This window comes from Thunnus albacares, chromosome 1 (genome assembly GCF_914725855.1).
Source record: "Thunnus albacares chromosome 1, fThuAlb1.1, whole genome shotgun sequence".
Lineage (NCBI taxonomy): Eukaryota > Metazoa > Chordata > Actinopteri > Scombriformes > Scombridae > Thunnus > Thunnus albacares.
Genome location: NC_058106.1, coordinates 38,687,162 through 38,706,384, shown reverse-complemented (window position 1 = coordinate 38,706,384; position 19,223 = coordinate 38,687,162). Strand labels below are relative to the sequence as shown.

The following is a 19,223-nucleotide window of genomic DNA, read 5'->3' as shown; positions in this document are numbered from 1 at the left end:
GTAATTCATCTTCAAAACAGGCAGCGGTTGCAAGCATGTTTTGATTTAATGACTAAATAATAACCTTTGCAAGACCAACATGAAGTATACTGTGAACTTTCTACACCATCACTCAGTGATTTACGTTAGTGGAGCAGCAAACTCCAACAACAACAAACAAGACCAGCTGACCAACACACACTGCAGCATTAAACAACAGAAACCAACTCCGACGTGAAGAAAATAACTCAGTCCTCTTTCACCTCAAAACCCTTTATTTTTCATCTCTTTGGTATAAAATTTAAATCCCTATGGACACTTTTGTTTGTCAAAGCGGGATTTCTTCACTTAAGCGCACAACACTCTAAAAATGTGTGTACAAACCATGTATGCCGCACCACGCATGTTCTCCAGCATTTTGCCACCTTTGTCTCAAAAAATACCAGGGAAAACCCTGAATTGCTTCATCAATCTGCACCGTTCTCATGATTTGAAAACGTAGCAAAACAATAAACAAGATTTGGCCATACTCCTGGCACATCTCTGCATTGAATTCTGACGTTAAGTCACCAAAGCCCAAATCACCACGTCGGTGACGTGTGTCATGATGCAATCTAGGACCAGCGACCAAAAGTGTAACCACATTTCTGTCATGATTGTCAAAAATCACACAGCGTAAAGGGGACTTTCTGAGGAAAACAATTCAGGATTAAAACTGCACTTGCATGTCATAAAACAACCTGCACATAACACACTTTACCACAAATTTACCAAGCAAACAAACCAACAAAAGCACAAAGATTCAAACCAACATAAAATATGGACACACAAAATAAACTGTCCGGCTGTCTGCATGACATTGAAGCATGGATAAAAAACACTAGCTTAAATAACCATGAAATGAAGCTTAATCTGTGTCTGTGTTTGAATGTAGGTTAACCAGATTAAATAATTCATTAAAGTGGAAGATGTAGCTTCCGTCTGATAGACGGTCAGTGACACAGTTAAAGCACAGCGAGGAAGATGGAGGAGCTTCATCAGCAGCACTGCTACACTGCTGCCAGACTGATACATCAGACTGATGTCAAATTTATTTTTAGCCTTGCTCGCTGCATGGCCTTAGAGATGTTAATGTCAGTCCATCCAACAGAAGTTCCCAGAAACTGAGGTGAGGTCTTCAAATGTCTTGTTTTTTTCCAATCAACAGTCCAAAACCGCAAAGATATTCAGTTCATAATGATATAAAACTGACATATCAGGCAAATCATCCTTTTCTGAGAAGCTGGAACCAGAGAATATTTGTCTTTTTGCTTGATAAATGACTACAATGTTTAATTTACTATGCAAATTATTGTTAGTTTAACAATCTTTACAGAAAATCTAATACAAGTCAATGTTGGGATTTGGAGTTCGAATCTTTATCCAGACCACTTAAAAAGGGTCTTCAGATCTTGTTGAACTTTTCACTAGTGCCAGCTCACTCAAACAAATCCTTCAAATTAAACAACCAAATACATGGTTTGACCATGTGACTCCAGAACGACGGAGCGTTTTCTAATCTGGCGCCTCTATTGGCAGTAATCGACAAGACATCATCATTTGTCATTTGATGTTTTATGATGTGACAACGCTGTGGTTGAGGTCTGGTTACGTTTAGGGAAAGATCATGGTTTGGGTTAAAATGATCACTTTGTTTATGTTAGAGAAACATGTGGTGTGGGTTAAAGTTACTACTTCCTTAAATTTAGGCCGTCTTCGTTGTCATGGCTACAATAATAACCACGGGGTTAAGGTTAGGGGATGATCATAATTACGCTTTTTAAAAAAACGTCCCGACTCATAGTTGGAAACAGGAAACGAGCAGCGGTCTCCTGTGGAAAAGTCCACTGTTGGGTTAATGCCTCCCCCTCCTAATGCGGACTTTGTCTAAATTTAAGTTACTTGATTTTCTTCTTTACTCCGGTCATAATTTTTACAGCCACCAGAGAGTGTCTGTCACTTAAACGCAAATACATCTTGTTTTGGGGCACTCGCAATTTTATTTTGCATCTGTTTAGTTTTCTTAAGTTCAAGGCATGTATCCCAAAGTCTTCCTCTCTCTCTTAAAGCTGGTGCACCTGAAAGAGTTTTCTTGTCTCATGATTGGTTACAAGCTCCTGTATTCCCATATTTAAGCAACTGGTTTTTGGTCAGTTCCTCATATAAATATCAGCACCAGAATACTGATGGATCACAAGATAGATATTTGAGATACTTTAGATACCTTGACTTTGGGTGTGTAATGTTTTGACCCAACAAAGACTGGATTTCAGTTCTGTCAGCTGAGATTTAAAGCATCATACATCTGTTTATAGTAGTAGAAGTATAAAACAGAATCTAACAGATCAGCTGCAAGGGCTCGTGAGGAACGGCTGATAGCCTGCAGAAGCTTTAAATATGAGCTGTCATCTGAAGCATATGGCAGCGGCTGCATGTGGTCAGCGCACTAAATCACAGAGGAGCTCTGGCAGGAGTCCCAGTATGAAGGGTGGAGGCCCAAACTGGGAGAGAGCAGAGAGACTGGACGGCAGCTCTTTACTCTACCTGACAGATTAACAGACACACAGTTAGACGGTCTCCAATGATCTGAAAATCTGACTTCATCAAACAAACTTCATCACAGAGTTTGAGACGGTCGTTTATGGTCAGAGGTGTTAAAAGGGTGAAAAGCATCATTTTTATACTGCTATAAATTCAAGCTACTAAGGTTGGAAAAACATGAACTCCAGCAATAAAGTACTTCAGATTTTACAAGTTATCAGTATTCTGTAATAAACATGCCGTGCTGAAAATAAGCGTGAATAGAATGTTTATTTGCATGTAGGGCTTGGCAATAAGATACACCTATTGCAATATAAAATTTAAATGATAAGAAAATTAGAAACTTTGATATAACTGTCAATAGGAAACATTGCCTGACAATGCACAACAGCCTATCAAACCACAGGAACAAAGCTATTTATAACCAATCATATGGCAGTGTTTTAAACAGCCCAGGCCCACTGAACGGTTGGTTGACTTATCTGAACAAACCACATGCGCCTGGCTGTGAAGCCAATTTGACAAAGTGGCCAAACCATGTAATTACAACTTCCAGGTCCCCGTCACATGACGCACACTGGCCCAGAAAGACTTTTTCCCCCACAGCCACTGCTGTAAAAATTTTGAATAAATGTTTCTGAATGAAATGACTCGTTTATTATCAGAATTTGATCCATTCAGCCCGATAACATTTGGAAAGTCTAGAAGAGCCGCACTATTAAATTTTTTTTATTTTTATCCCCATTCAATTGAACGAGGAGCCAACAGGAAGTCAGCCAGCTTGGCCAACAGAAGTCTCCGCTGAGCTGGAGAAGGGACTCTACTGAGCATGCTCTATGGGTCCAAAAACGCAGAAGTGTAAGGAAGCCCAGGGAAACATGGATGACTTTTTTTGGCTTCATGCACCACTGAGCAACTTTGATAGGAATGAATGGGCGCCATAGCATAACATACTCAAATCTCAGTAACAACTGTCAGTGGCTGAGTGGCATTGTGGGTAATGTAGGCGCCAGTTTTTGATAAAGATGAAGAATGTGTGGAATTAAAAAGACGATATCTCTGGTTCTGCTGCATTGATTGTGATCCTTTTAAAAAAAAAACAAATCTGTGGAGGTTTTTTAATACTTGACTTGAACTTGACTCAAAAGACTTCAGGGACGATGATCCAACCAAAGGATCTCCTCAAAATCTGAACACGCAGGACTGGAAGCTGCTATCATTCTAAATGTGATTGACAGGTCTTTTACATGTTTACATCACTACTGTTATTATATATATGAGTCAGAAAAGCTGACTTTATCTTTTCTATTATGGCTACTTCATAAAACCAAAAATTTGATCCTCGTAACTGTAATTCTCAGTCTCTGTAAAGCATGTTGGTCAGCATATGTTGTTTTTAAATGCGCTCTATGGATAGATTGACTTTACTTGTCTACTTTGTACATCTTTTAAACTAAAAATATGAATGTACCTGTAATTTATATGTTTAAAAATGACTCAGTAAACGCCTTTATTTTCACCTCATACATCCACATTGCATCCTTAATTATTTGGAAGTGGTCAGATTAGCCTGCTCAGGGGCATCAGGGCAAAAGTCACCTGTGAATTGTGTCCAGCATTCATTTGCTGGAATAATACATGACACCAGATTTGCTGTGTGGTCATCTAAAACAGAAATGTATTCAGGAATATACACAGTATCTGCATAAAACAGGGAACCTCTTCAAGGCCAGGTATCATGTCAGGTGATGTTGTGTTTTAGTGGTGCATATCCCCAAATTCCCAAACTAAATAACCACTCATCAAATTGGGTTTATTTTTCGGTTTACACACTTTTTTTACTGAATTGAAATAATTTGTTACAGCTGAGCCTGAACTCTGTGTGTTCTGTTTTTGTGTAAATTAGATATTAGCTGTTGTTAGAAAACAATGCTGAACAACTTCAGTCTGTTATAGCAGCAGCAGCAGCTCGGAGCTCCCAGCAGGCCTTCTGCTGCTGCTGCATCACTGTTTCCATCAGAGAGGGCATGCAGCCTGCATCCAGGCAGGGATGTCTGCAGGATGCTCATCCAGTCTGCGGACGGTAAAGACGCGTTTCACTCAGATCCGGACGGCTTTGAGAGCACAAAGTGTCATTTTCTGATGGTAAACAAACCCGCAGCCTCCAGGAGGATGAGCCGTGATTTCACGGCGCTGCAGCCTCACGCGAGATCTTTTTATTCTAATGAGAATAATAAACAACAGCAGGGGAAATCAGCGTGAAACTGGAAATAAAGAATAGTAATAATTACCGTGTTTCTCGAGTGTATTTCTGCGCTATCCGTGCAGCAACACAGCTCCGGTTCCTCTGGGCATTCTCCGGTGAAAGTGCAGCTCCAGCAGAACAAACCGCCGGGCTGACAACAATAGCCTCCCTCCCGTCAATCCATAGGTTACCATCAGACAGCGCGCGCGCACACACACTCACACACACACACTCACACACTCACACACACATGCACACGGGCGAGCGCACGGGACAGAGGAGCTCCTGGTCCAGGATCCGAGCAGCGGCAGCAGCGGAGGCGCACTGAGCAGGCGCCGCAGCGTGGCACCAGTCAGCCGAGTGAGAGGGTTCAGATCCGGCCTTAAAGACACAGAGCAGCTGCCTCCCGGCACACACACACACACACACACACACACACACACAGAAAAACACAGAGCGGCTTATTACGGTTTCTTCTGCCGCCATCTGCTGGAAAGATACAGCAGTGCAGGGATCAGAGGCAGAAATGCCAAATAGGCCCACATCCAACATAGATTTAAAGGTTTCAATGCTGTTGTTTTTTTTCATTTATTCTGTCTGATTTTCATAGACAATCATCAATCACATCAAACTTGAGTTGTATAGCACCTTTCATACAGATTTGTGCAATTCAAAGTGCTTTACAGAAGACTGACAAGCTGATAATAAGACGGGACAAATGCACACAAGACAGATAAAAATGTAATATAACCAATAAAATATATTAAAATAAAAAGGAACTGGACAAAACATCTAAAGGACAATGACAAATAAGATAGATAAGAGAGAATTAACATTTGAATTGAAATAAATTATCAAATAAAATAAATAATGCCCATAAAATATTGTAATGAAGAGCCAGGACAAAGGTTGGTTTTAAATTTACGTTTAAAGATATCAACACTTCCAGCTGCTCTCAGTTCCCTGGTTCCTCAGGAAAAAGAGGCTCAGGAGGTAGAGCGGGTCATTCACTAATCACAGGGTTAGTGGTTTGATCCCTATCTCCTCCTTTCCTGTGAATAATAAATACTAACAACTTTGCACACACAGTCTGATATTAGCACAGAGATGAGCAAGTAAAAGAGAAAACACCAAATTGGAGCCACAAAACAGCACAACATCCAAGGAATTAATCACAAAAAGCCTAAAATAATCCTGATTTTCTTTAAATGAAAAATCTTGTCTGCCATCAATATTACATCCCAGTAGGAGTAATGGGAGACCTGGTCCCAGGATGAGCACCCTGGCCAGTGATCATGATGCACTTTGTTCAGAATAAATGATCGTCCTGTAAAGCAGACGGCCACAACTGACTGCTAATCTATTGATGGTCTTTAACGTTTATCACAACTGAACATCAGCCTGTTTAACATCAGTGAAGTTTTCAGCTCATCATAGGCTTGTGATCCAGAAGTCTGCAGGAAAATAGTCACATTATCACCCTGCAGTTTTACCATTATATATCAGTCAGAAATAAAAGTGCACATTCTGTGTAATATCCTTTAATCAATTAATGGTTGTTGAAAGAACCTAAATAAGATGTAATGTTTTACTGATGTGTTTAAAAATATAGTTGGCAATTTGCACGTCATAATTTATTTTCTAATACACTACTCTCCTCTGCTCTACACGTGCCTCAGTCAGTCTGCTCTAAAACATTTGCAGTTAGCCCAAAATGCAGCAGCCAGACTTCTTACCAGAACCAACCATAGGTCCCACATTACCCCTGTTCTTGCTTCCCTCCATTGGCTTCCTGTAAAATTCAGAATCAACCACAAGATCCTGCTGATTACGTATAAGGCACTCCATGACCTTGCCCCTAGCTACTTTTGTGACCTCCTCGTTCCTCATACCACCTCTTGACCATTATGATCGCATGTCCAGATTTTGCCAAGTGGTTTTTGTCCTGAGACCAACATTTTGTATGATAGACCTGGGACAACAACTGCCTCAACCAATCAACATTTGTGATGTCATCACAGAGAGCCATGCTGCCGATGCCTGCAAAATGAAAAATAAATAAATAAAAGGAGGTAAAAACGGCTGTGGAAACAGTGCTATGCTAAACATGAAAGTTTTAAAATTTACTTGTTAGTTTACACTAGTCTGCTACTACAGGTTTATTATATGTAGATATTAAAATGCATATTTGCTTTTTAGATTAGCGTTTTTCCACCGTGGAAGTGACATTAGCTTGCATTTGTGAACTAACAGTCAGCCAGGTTGCTACCAGCCAAAACTGATGAGCATTACTATATTTTTGGCTCAAATTGAAACAATCTAAAAGTAATATTTAGATGTTGATATTTTTTATAGCGTGCCTTGGGTTAGGGATACTCTGGGCAGTTTTTTGGGTAATTTTGCAAAAGCAGATATCTCAACACTGTAGCATTTATTATATGGTAATTTCTTGTTTCACAGATACATTATATGGTATATATTTTCTCTACAACTCATTTTAATTCCTGTGTATGTGCCCTGTCATGTTGACCAAAAAGTTACCTATTGTATGTTCTCAAGTCAACATTGCTTTATTTTGTGTTTTAGTTACTCCACCATTACTCCACTATATCTTTACATAGCAAATGAATGTTGTATATCGCACCTTTAAAGATATCCACACTTATATATTATATTCAACATACACTAACTGGCCACTTTATTATGGCAATGGAAATGGCAATTTTATTTATATAGCACATTTCATTACAAGTAAGCTCAACGTGCTTTACATTGGAAAAATAAAATATAAAAATATAGGCATAAACATGAGAACACAGGTAACACAACAAATATAAATATAAGAATATAAGCACAAGTAAAATGCTGAAACTGAATCCATGAAGCATACACCCAATGTACATTAAACATACTACACAGCGATTAAAACCCCCCAAAATCAACACAGTCAAATAGAATGTGTGCCCTATCACATAGATGCACATATAACCAAATGTACAAGAAACAAGTGTTACCATACGGGGACACACACACACACACACACACACACACACACACACACACACACACACACACACACACACACACACATATGCAGTATTAGGGACACCTGTGCAATCTAATGCAATCCAGTACAACAGCTCTACCATAAATTCCACTTTTACAAAGATTATGCATTACATTTATTGACATTGTCAGAAAGGTGATAATTCTATTTTATGTTAATTATTGAGATTGTAGTGGGTGGTGGTGTTCCTAATATTTGTCCACCCCATTAACATACATGGGGGACAATGGTGTGATAAAATACATGTTTGATTTCAGCTTCTGAACACAGTTTCTGCAAATAGGAGAGACTCTCCCTCCTACAGAGGACACAGAGATACTGAACCAGACCAGACTGCAAACCCAGCATACAGAGGCTGAGTGAATGTGGTGTTGAAGGTGTGGAGGTGGATCAGTGTGTCAGAGGAGACTCTGTAGAAGGACAGAGTGCCAGCAGGACAGTTCACATACACTGCTACTCTGTTAGAGGCAGAGGAGGAGGAGGAGGAGGGCATGGATGTTCCTGTCTTATTGTGCCAGACACAGTAACTACCATCTTCAGAGCAATACAGACTCCAGGACTGATCATTCCTTCCAAACTCACAGTCATCTTTGTCTCCTCTCCTTCTAATTACTCTGTAAGACACTGATATATGAACTCTTCCTCTCCTTTCGACCTCCCAGTAACAGCGACCAGTCAGAACATTTCTACACAGCAGCTGAGGCAGGCCGTCAAATCTGTCTGGATGATCAGGATATGACTGATCCTTCTCCTCATTTGTCACCTTCCTGTTGTTGTCAGACAGTTTGAGTTTTCTGTTTGTTGTGTTTGTGTCCAGTTCCAGTTCACAGGCATCTGATGGAGAGAACAAGACACAATTAAACCATTCAACCTTAAACCATCTCCATGACAACTGAGCAACTCCATCCACTGAGGAAGGCCATGGCATGTAAATGAAAGCTTTGGAAATGCAGAGTAAGTCAACCTTGTGATGAGAATTTTTTGCCAATTTTAAACTAAAATGTAATTCCAACTGCATCTGATGTTTCTTTAAATGTAAATTCAACACTTCAGTTAGAACACTGACAGTCAACACTTTTAGTATTTTCATGTCCAGGCTCTCTGGGTGCAACCTTGGCACACCTGGATCCAGGTGCTGATCAGAGAGAATACATCATCATACATTATAGATGGATGTGTTGGAGGCTGTGACAATCGTGGCCAATCACACTCGCTGCTTTCATCCCCTTTTAAACACAGCTTTTCCCGTCATGATGCACTGACAGTTTAGGAATCCTACAGTTTTCCTCAGAGGAAACTTGTTTCTGTCTGGGATGTAAAAAGTTTAAAATATGAATACAGCAGCTAAAATATACTGCCAAGAGCTGATAATGACTCTTTGTAAGTTGAATTCACTTCTCTGGACATGTTGATGATCATCGTTGATGACATCACAATAACCACCTGCAGTTAAATACCTCCATATCTAGTTTTTGCATGTTGTTTTTTTTATTTCCCAAATTATTTTTAAAGTTTAAATCCTATTAATTTGACTGTTTTGCATGCAAAAATAACCATGATCCTGTTTATGATTGGGGTTTTTAAAATAATACACTTTTCCCACTTTGAACGCTGCGGCGGCATGAAAGTAGGGCCCAAACTGTGACTCCAGCTGCTGCGACTGTTTGATAAATACAGCTCATATGTTTGGAACAGAATGTGTCACATCTGCACCTAAAAAACAGGCAAAATGTCTTAAAACATCTGACCCTCATTTTCTAAACACATGGACCTCCAGAGAACAGAAGAGAACACAATGACTTCTATCAGTCAAACTTGTGAAGTACAAGCTTACGAGTAGCACCTGAATGTAACAAAACTCTCTGTAATATGATGGACCCAGAAGACACAAAAGTAGGCCCTGATCAGACAGAGCGAGGCGCACCGCACTGCCTTTTTTGTGGAAGCCTACAATTTAAAAAAAGATCAGCTTCCTGCGTCTTTTTTTAATTGTTGCTGGGCAAGCAATGAATCTCCTGTTCTTAGTCTAACCATTATTTTGCTTTGAAGTAAACTCACTCCAGGCCTGCTGTTTTCTGTTTAGATCATGGTAACTACAGTAGGTAAAGTCCTATAGCTCTGGGTATCCAGCAACAGCCACCACCAGTTTGTCCCTGAGTGGGCAAGCAATGAATCACCTGTCCTTAGCCTAACCATGATTTTGCTCTGAAGTAAACTCACTCCAGGCCTGCTGTTTTCTGTTTAGATCATGGTAACTACAGTAGTTAAGTCATATAGCTCTGGGTATCTGGCAACAGCCACCACCAGTTTGTCCCTGAGTGGTCTGGTTATCTCCACTTGTTGTCGTCACCACCACAGAAGGCCTGTCTCTCAATTCATCCAGTTGGACAATAGGAAAAGACGCTAACAATGTTGGGCGCTTTTATGCTATGAATAGAAGTTTTTCCAACTCAGTGTGCTCAAAGCACTTAGAGAGGAAAAAAAGTGAGGCACTCAGCAACGCAAAAGCAGCGAGCAAAAAGCTTCACTCTCAGTGAAAACAATTACAAACAGCCGACCAAGGCTGCTACAAAGTGCTCTGTCTGATCAGGGCCGTAGCTTCCTGTTGGCTCGACTCTTCATAAAATGTATTTATTACTTTTGTTGGACCCGGATTCTAACATCTTTCCAGCCATACTGACAGAAAACAGAAGCTAAATCCTGAATAAAATGTGTCATTGTACTTCAGTCCAACAGTCTAGTGCAGCATGTGCAGCTATGTTCTCATGAATCAAACTGAAAACACACTTACACTTCCTCAGACCAGGTTCCAGTGTCTGCAGTCCACCATGGTCCAGCCTGGAGGAAGAGACAAAGTCACAATCAACTTCATACACCTTCGCTCATATCCACCATTTAAACATGAACCAGAGTCCCTCAGTTAGATGAAGTGTCTGTTGATCTGTCCATACCTGGGAGTGTTAATCTGTCTGTCCATACCTGAGATTGTCCACCTGTCTCTACATACGTGAGAGTGTCCATCTGTCTGTCCATACCTAAGAGTGTCCAGCTTCCATAGTGGATCCTTCAGTCCAGAAGACAGCAGCTCCCCTCCTGAGTCTCCTGGATGATTGTAGCTCAGATCCAGCTCTCTCAGATGGGAGGGGTTCGAGCTCAGAGATGAGGCCAGAGAAGCACAGCCTTCCTCTGTGATCAAACATCCTGACAGACTGAACACACAGATGATCTGAGTTTAAGGTTCAATCATGTTTTAATTGGGCAGAAGAAATGCCTTTAAAGTTAAATATTGTTCCACAGCAGTAGTAAAGATACTAAGAAGATTTAATAAAACTTTACTGATGTGTTATGTTATTATATTGTTATTGTATATCATTATATATTATTATATTGTTATCATATTATTCATTCCAATGATGTTCCCTGTGTGACTGCAGTAATTTAATTAGCCAACTTAGCATCTTCCATCTATTTCTGCCTTCAGCATATGAATGTGTGTGTGAATGGTTGAATGTTGGCATGTAGTGAACAGAAGACTAGAAAAGTGCTATATAAATTCAGTCCATTTAACATTTACCATTATACTAGATTTTTATGACTGTATGCACATTGACTCTTCATTGAATATTAAATGACTCTTCAACTTTACTTTAAATTCATAGTAATAAAAATGACCCTAGAGTTTCCAGTCTGCAGTGTGGACTCTCCAATCCAGCAGACAGCAGCTTCACTCCTGAATCCTGAAGGTTGTTGTCACTCAAGTCAAGCTCTCTCAGACTAGAGGACTGGGAGCTGAGGACTGAGGACAGAGCTGCACAGCTTGTCTCTGAGAGGTTACAGCCATTCAGCCTACAGAAGAATCAGCAGAACAAAAGAAAACAATTGCAAACATTAGTTTTCTTCCTTGTCAAAAAACAAACAACTACATTAATCTGGATAGTTCTGTGTGCATGTACAGAGCTTTGTTGGAGGCTTTGACCACTGGCAGCAGCCTCAGAAGAGCATCCTCTGAAGCAGAGTATTTCTTCAGGTCAAACACATCCAGATCCTTTTCTGATGACAGTAAGATGAAGACCAGAGCTGACCACTCAGCAGGAGAGAGTTTATCTGTGGAGAGACGTCCTGATCTCAGGTACTGTTGGATCTCCTCCACTAGAGAACGATCATTCAGTTCATTCAGACAGTGGAACAGATTGATGCTTCTCTCTGCAGGCAGATTCTCACTGATCTTCTTCTTGATGTACTCGACTGTTTTCTGATTGGTCTGTGAGCAACTTTTTGTACTTCCTGTCCGTGTCAGCAGGCCTCGTAGAAGTGTCTGATTGGTTTGCAGTGAAAGACCAAGGAGGAAGCGGAGGAACAAGTCCAGGTGTCCATTTGGACTATTTAAGGCTTTGTCCACAGCACTCTGGTAGAAACGTGTTGATTTCCCCCTGAACACTTCAGACCACAAGGATGTTGATTTTTCTTCTGCCATTAGATTGACCCCAGAGTTGATGAATGTCAGATGGACATGAAGAGCAGCCAGAAACTCCTGAACGCTCAGATGGACAAAGCAGAAAACCTTTTCCTGGTACAGCCCTCTCTCCTCTTTAAAGATCTGTGTGAACACTCCTGAGTACACTGAGGCTGCTCTGATATTGATGCCACACTCTGTCAGGTCTGATTCATAGAAGATCAGGTTGCCTTTCTGCAGCTGCTCAAAAGCCAGTTTTCCCAGAGCCACAATCATCTTCTTACTGTTTTTATTCCAGTGTGGATCTGTCTCAGCTCTTCCATCATACTTGATGTTCTTCAGTTTGGTCTGAACCACCAGGAAGTGGATGTACATCTCAGTTAGAGTCTTGGGCAGCTCTCCTCCCTCTTTGCTTTTCAACACATCCTCCAGAACTGTAGCAGTGATCCAGCAGAAGACTGGCATGTGGCACATGATGTGGAGGCTTCTTGATGTCTCGATGTGGGAGATGATGGTGCTGGCCTGTTTTTTATCTCTGAATCTCTTCCTGAAGTACTCCTCCTTTTGTGGGTCAGTGAAACCTCTGACCTCTGTCACCATACCAATACACTCAGGAGGGATCTGATTGGCTGCTGCAGGTCGTGTGGTTATCCAAAGGCGAGCAGATGGAAGCAGTTTCCCCCTGATGAGGTTTGTCAGCAGCACATCCACAGATGTGGACTCTGTAACATCGGTCAGGATCTCATTGTTGTGGAAGTCCAGAGGTAGTCGACACTCATCCAGACCGTCAAAGATGAACACAACCTGGAACTCTTCAAACCTGCAGATTCCTGCTTCTTTGGTTTCAGTAAAGAAGTGATGAACAAGTTCCACCAAGCTGTACTTTTTCTCTTTCAGCATATTCAGCTCTCTGAAAGTGAATGGAAATGTGAATTGTATGTCCTGGTTGGCTTTGTCTTCAGCCCAGTCCAGAGTGAACTTCTGTGTTAAAACTGTTTTCCCGATGCCAGCCACTCCCTTTGTTATCACGGTTCTGATTGGTTCATCTCTTCCAGGTGAGTCTTTAAAGATGTCCTCACATCTGATTGTTGTTTCTGGTTTGTCTGGTTTCCTGGATGCTGTTTGAAACTGTCTGACCTCATGTTCTTCATTGACCTCTTCAGTCCCTCCCTCTGTAATGTAGAGCTCTGTGTAGATCTGATTCAGAAGGGTTGGGTTTCCTGCTTTAGCAATCCCCTCAAACACACACTGGAACTTCTCCTTCAGGTTAGACTTGAGTTTATGTTGACATAGTGCAGCAGGAGTTCCTGAATGAACAAACAACAAATTAATAGAAAGTCTAGAAATCTGAACATGTAAGTGTGTCTGTATAGTTTTTCCTCCTCCATCAGTTTTATTCAGCTCATCAGTGCAGTCTCTGATCTGATGCAGATGTGTGCAGCATATATACAGTAGAGTTTGAAATATAAACCTCTCCCATGTTGCCTCCATTTCCTCTCCATCAGGTTAAATCTGTTAAAATCCTCTTACTGCTCTGCAGACGGTCAGCCAGCTCCTCCTGCTTCATTCTCCTCAGAAAGTGCAGTGTGATCTTTAGAAATGCCTCTCTACTGCTCCTCCTCTGCTCTTCCTCCTCACTGTCCAACACCTCCTCATTCTCACCCTGACACTCTACGCATTCTGGGTAATCTGGACTCAGATCCCTCTGGACTCTCTTCAGCTCGTTCTTCACAAAAGTGACAATGTTCTCTTCCAGCAGCTGAAACATAAACATAAACTGAACATTTAATATAAACTGGTAGTAGACAACATGTGATTCATCTGTCAGTCTACAGGCCTGCTGGTCTAAACATAGCAGCATTGACACTGTAAGGACCTGAATGGTACTTCAGTATTTCATCTGTGCTTGATGGAGTTAGTAGGAAAAGGTGTGTTTGTACATGTACACACCATAAATATGGAGTCCAAGTGTGTTAGATGCTGCTGGGCAGACTGATCACTGGGAACCTCTGAGCTCTGCTGCTGAACTCTGTGGAGAAGACATCACATTTAAGGATATTTAATGACTCAAATCTGCACACAGCTTATTAAAGAAGTTCTGTCATGATGACAAAATCAACTCCTTTAAATGCTGATCTGATTTCTGGATGTCAAATTCTTATCTTTGAGCAACAGATTGTCTAATACTAAAGCTGATAGGATGACCCATAGCGTGGTCCCTCATCATGTACACATAGCTGGGTTCAGGAAAGTCTGCTCTCTGCTGCTGCATTCTGATACAAACAATTAACAAATAAAAAGAATTAAAAAAAAAAAGAATTATCACTAGACAGTCAGCAGCTGAAGCTTTAGAAGCAGAATGAAAATCAGTAAGACAGTGGATGAGTAAGGTTTGTACAAAGTAGTGACAAAAAGCATGTAGTGTTAACACAAAAAAATGTAGGATTAACGTCCAGTTGAAATCTCAGAATCAAACTGAAGAGAGAAAGATTTGGCCTAGTGGAGGACAAACCAACTTACACCCCTTAAACTATGAACCGAGGACAGCCAAGATCCATCAGTTCACCTCTAACATTCACCTTGTTTCTGAACACCCAGTTAGGGAGCAGGAATAAGAGGTGGTTGGCCTATCTAGTGGTCCTGGTGAATTGAGTTGAGTTTGATCTGGGGAAGCCCAGCTAGAAGGAGGTGGAGGAGCAGCAAGAACCAGCCAACCCAATAAAAAGTACAGACCAAGAGGATGGCTGTGGCTCTAACATTTTGCCAGAAGAGAAGAATGCCGGAGATCCTCAAATTGTGTCAAAGTGTCCTTAAGCAAGACACTAAAACCCAATTGCTCCTGTTGATTAGGCCAGTGCATTGCATGGCAGATCCAAAGCCATTAGTGTGTAAGTGTATGAGTGAATGCATGAATAATAAGGACATTGTAAAGTGCTTTGAATGAAAGTGGTATATAAATGCAGTCCATTGACCATTAACCATATACAAATGCAGCTTAAATCTCCCATGACTTCTATGTAAGATCTTGAAAGTCATCTGGTGTAAGTTCAGATGGATATTTTTCACTTTTATAGAGAAGAGTTTCTCCTCAAGGACTCCTTCAAAGACACATCAGTGCAGAAAGGAGGGATCACCCAGCTCATCCAGAAGGCACCAAATCTATCTTAGAGAAACCGGTCAAGAGCCTTGGCAAAATCTTTGACTGCAGTCTGGAGATATAGCTGCTGTTCAGTCCACCATCAAGGAACTTGAAGCTCAGCTCACTAGTGTGTACAAGTCAGGCTTACCTGGCATACCTGTAAGCAGCCTGAACAAAGAGTTCATGGTCTCCTGACAGATACTGCAGTACCAGGACTCCAATGACACCAAGGTGTTGGCCGCACATATAGATGTGCAATCAGAGAGGAAGAGGAGATGCTAAGAAGCAGTGAACATTGTCTATCAATGTTAAGGCATAAAGCTCTGATGCAGATAGTAGTGATAGATTGGGCAAGACTCTTGAGTTTCTGTACCATTCACTATGACTAGGCCTGGAGCAGAGACAGGCTCCATTTAGTCCTGGAGGAGGTGTGGTCAGGCATCAATGAGTCTCTCAACACAAAGGCTGTGTATGATGTGTTTTTAGAGTCTGTCTAATCTTCATTCTGGGAACAAAGTGAGGCATCAGTACATCTTCTTTGCCCCAGTCAGAGAATCTTGGAGCACATCTTGAGCAGCTGTGTTTATTGTGAAGCATGTGAAGTGGACTAGGACTAGATTTACATTTACTTCATAAATTTGATAGATATGTTTGTGTAAGGCGATGTACAGTTGAGGTACAATCAAAGCCATAGTAAATCAACCAGTTATATTTTCCACCTGACAGAAGTCTCACAAGGTTGAAGGTGCATGAAGTAACACATACAGTAAACATATAGCAAAGGACACAGACAATGGATAGAGAAGGAGAGACAAAAAGAGCATATTAGATGAGCAGGTTCTCTCAGAAGTCACAATGTATTATTTGTTCGACAGCAGACTATTGAGTTCTGAACCAGGAAGTGATTTCCCTTCTCAGGGGAGTCAGATAATAAAAAACCTCAGTTTTACTTTCTTACTTTCCATCAGCAGGTTGCTCAACTTTAAATTCAACTAGACGACCCATAGAGCGGTCACTCTCCATGGACACACAGCTGGGTTCGGGAGAGTCTGCTCTCTGCTGCTGCATCCTGATACAAACAATTAACAAATAAAAAGAATTTAAAAAAGATGAATTATCACTAGATGGTCAGCAGCTGAAGCTTTAGAAGCGGAATGAAAATCAGTAAAAAGACAGTGGATGAGTAGGGTTCTCCTGTTAATCAAAATGTGATCTGATAAAAGATTAGGGTTGGGCATCGAGAACCGGTTCCAGATTAGAACTGGTTACACAATTCAGATTCTAACGGAATCATTAGGAAATTCTAATTTTGAATCTGCTTATCGGTGTCTAAAGACACTATAACCCTTTATTATTTCAAACAAAGGCTACATATCTGCAAGGATGTGGCTATCTTCCAGGACCTGTCTACATCACACATCAATGGAACAGTGTATCAATTTCTTTGGCTACGAGCTAGCATGCACAGCTAACATCACATCAGTAGTGAGAGATCAACTGTGGTAAATGCTCAAAAGTGTGGTTTCACTTTTAAAAAGAAAATGACTACAAGGCACAGTGCAATGCAGGTGTACAAGTCTGGAAAGTTACCACACTGCAACCCTGTTTACTAGTGCTCACGTGTGGAACATGTCTGTATGAATCAGCCTTTACAGAGAGAGCACACTATGTCACTGAGGGAAAGATGAGACAGAAAGCACTCAAAACAAAAGCAGAATGTTCAGTTAAAAGACTTTGAATTAACTTATTTTAGCTAGACAATAAAAGTCAAAGTAAACACTTAAAAGAATAAAGATATTTTTGTTATCTAAACATTTGACTTTTTTTTCTATATTGGAATCGAAATTGGGTAGCGATAAGAACTGGAATTGATAAGCAGAATCAGAATCAGAATCAGAATCAAAATCAGAATTGATTTTGATTCTGATAATGATCGATAATCTTTCTTTCTTTGATTTGTCTTCATCGAGCCATTCTAGAATTTTTCTCATCTTCCATGAATGAAAAACATTCTTGTGTCAAAAAATCCTTTGTCAATTATAAATCTGTTCACTCAGTTTATCAATCCTGAGATCAAAATTTTGACGTTTGCTCAGCAGTGTCCATCTTTGAATTTAGCTCAAGACAGACACATCCAAGTTTGCTGCCGCTCTAATTATTGGATGTGATGTTTTCAAAGTTACCAGCACATATTGATATAGTGACAATGTTGGTGTTTTATAACACTGAACTCTTTAACATGTGACTGTTGCACAGATGTGCACTGTGATGTCACTGCTGAAACAATATATTGATTCCTCTTCTCAGGAGAGTCCGATAATAACAAACTCTTACCTTCCATCAGCAGATTGTCCTACTTTAAACTCAATAAGACGACCCATGGAGCGGTCACTCTTCATGGACACACAGCTGGGTTCAGGAGAGTCTGCTCTCTGCTGCTGCATCCTGATACAAACAAACAATTAGCAAATCAAAGAGTTTAAAAACTATTCATTTTGACCAGACTGTCAGCCCCTGAAGTTTTAGAAGCAGAATGAAAATCAGTTAGAGGACAGTGGATAAGTAACCTCCTCCTGTTAATCAAAATGTCATCTGATGAAAGATTAAGGTTGGGCATCGAGAACTGGTTCCAAATTAGAAACAGTTCCAAAACTCAGAATCCAAAGGAATCATTAAGAAATTTTAATTTTGATTCTGTTTATCAGTGCCTTAACACAATATATCCCTTTATTATTGTAAACAAAGGCTACATATCTGCAAGGACGTGGCTATCTGCCAGAACATACGTCAGGCAACAATGCAACAGCGTGTCAGTTTGTTTAGATACGAGCTAGCATGCATGGCTAAAGTCACATCAGTAGTGAAAAATGGACTGCGGTAAACGTTCAAAAGTATAGCTTCACTGTAGAAAAGAAAACGACAACAAGGCAAAGTGCAATTCATGTGGGAAGCTAATTAGCAGCAAGTCAGATTGCACATAAATTCTGACCAAACATTTAAGGCAGAATGGCGTAGATCTGAAAGACTGTACAGTGTTTGATGTCATGCGGTCTCCAAGCCCGAGTGTTTCATCAGCCAGTGGAGCCAGCGACACCTGCCTGCAACACCCTATGTATGCATGTAAGTTACTGTATTCCTGTTGTCATTAAGCTGTTGCTTTTCCTTTTTGACTTTTTCTTGTTGTTCAGCAAAATACAGGAACTCCTCAGCTTCATTCTTTTAGTGACAATAAAAGTCAAAGTAAACACTTATATGAATAAAGATATTTTTGTTATCTAAACGTTTGACTTTTTTTTTCCATATTGGAATCGAAACTGGGAAGCGATAAGACGCAGAATTGATAAGCAGAAACAGAATCAGAATCAGAATCAGAATCACAATGAGAATCGATAGTCTTTCTTTGATTTGTCTTTAATGAGCCATTTTTGAATTTATCTCATCTTCAATAAATGGAAAACATTCTCGTGTCTAACAGTCCTTTCTATCAGTTATAAATCTGTTCATTCAGTTTGGTGTCTTATAACGCTGAACTCTAACATGTGACTGTTGCACAGGTGTACACTGTGATGTCACCGCTGAAACAATGCACTGATTCCTCCTCTCCGGGGAGTCTGATAATACCATACCTCAGTTTTAAATTCTTACCCTCTGTCAGCAGGTTGTCCATCTTTAAACCCAATAAGACGACCCATGGAGCGGTCACTCTTCATGGACACACAGCTGGGTTCAGGAGAGTCAGCTCTCTGCTGCTGCATCCTGA

At 40.6% G+C, this 19,223-nt stretch overlaps 3 protein-coding genes across 5 annotated transcripts in view; 1 reads left to right on the top strand and 2 right to left on the bottom strand.

The window, feature by feature from the left end:
* The window catches only part of LOC122987122 (USP6 N-terminal-like protein), a 35,709-nt gene extending 30,514 nt beyond the window's left edge, over positions 1 to 5,195 (bottom strand). For all 3 annotated transcript variants that reach the window (XM_044358792.1, XM_044358802.1, XM_044358812.1), the window contains exon 1: positions 4,851 to 5,195. The gene's annotated coding sequence lies outside the window, so the exon portion shown is untranslated. The remainder of the gene's footprint in view (positions 1 to 4,850) is intronic.
* LOC122986896 (NLR family CARD domain-containing protein 3-like) overlaps positions 1 to 19,223 on the top strand; it is a 1,497,050-nt gene that overhangs the window by 1,461,070 nt on the left and 16,757 nt on the right. The gene's annotated exons all lie outside the window — the stretch shown is intronic.
* LOC122986874 (NLR family CARD domain-containing protein 3-like) overlaps positions 7,590 to 19,223 on the bottom strand; it is a 36,003-nt gene continuing 24,369 nt past the window's right edge. Inside the window, exons 2-10 of the mRNA XM_044358345.1 lie at positions 19,109 to 19,219; positions 17,798 to 17,908; positions 14,275 to 14,353; positions 13,855 to 14,083; positions 11,825 to 13,631; positions 11,544 to 11,717; positions 10,907 to 11,080; positions 10,663 to 10,709; positions 7,590 to 8,705 (exon numbers count right to left, since the gene is read on the bottom strand). Coding sequence (XP_044214280.1) covers positions 8,170 to 8,705; positions 10,663 to 10,709; positions 10,907 to 11,080; positions 11,544 to 11,717; positions 11,825 to 13,631; positions 13,855 to 14,083; positions 14,275 to 14,353; positions 17,798 to 17,908; positions 19,109 to 19,219 — 3,268 coding nt within the window. The 3' untranslated portion in view covers positions 7,590 to 8,169. The remainder of the gene's footprint in view (positions 8,706 to 10,662; positions 10,710 to 10,906; positions 11,081 to 11,543; positions 11,718 to 11,824; positions 13,632 to 13,854; positions 14,084 to 14,274; positions 14,354 to 17,797; positions 17,909 to 19,108; positions 19,220 to 19,223) is intronic.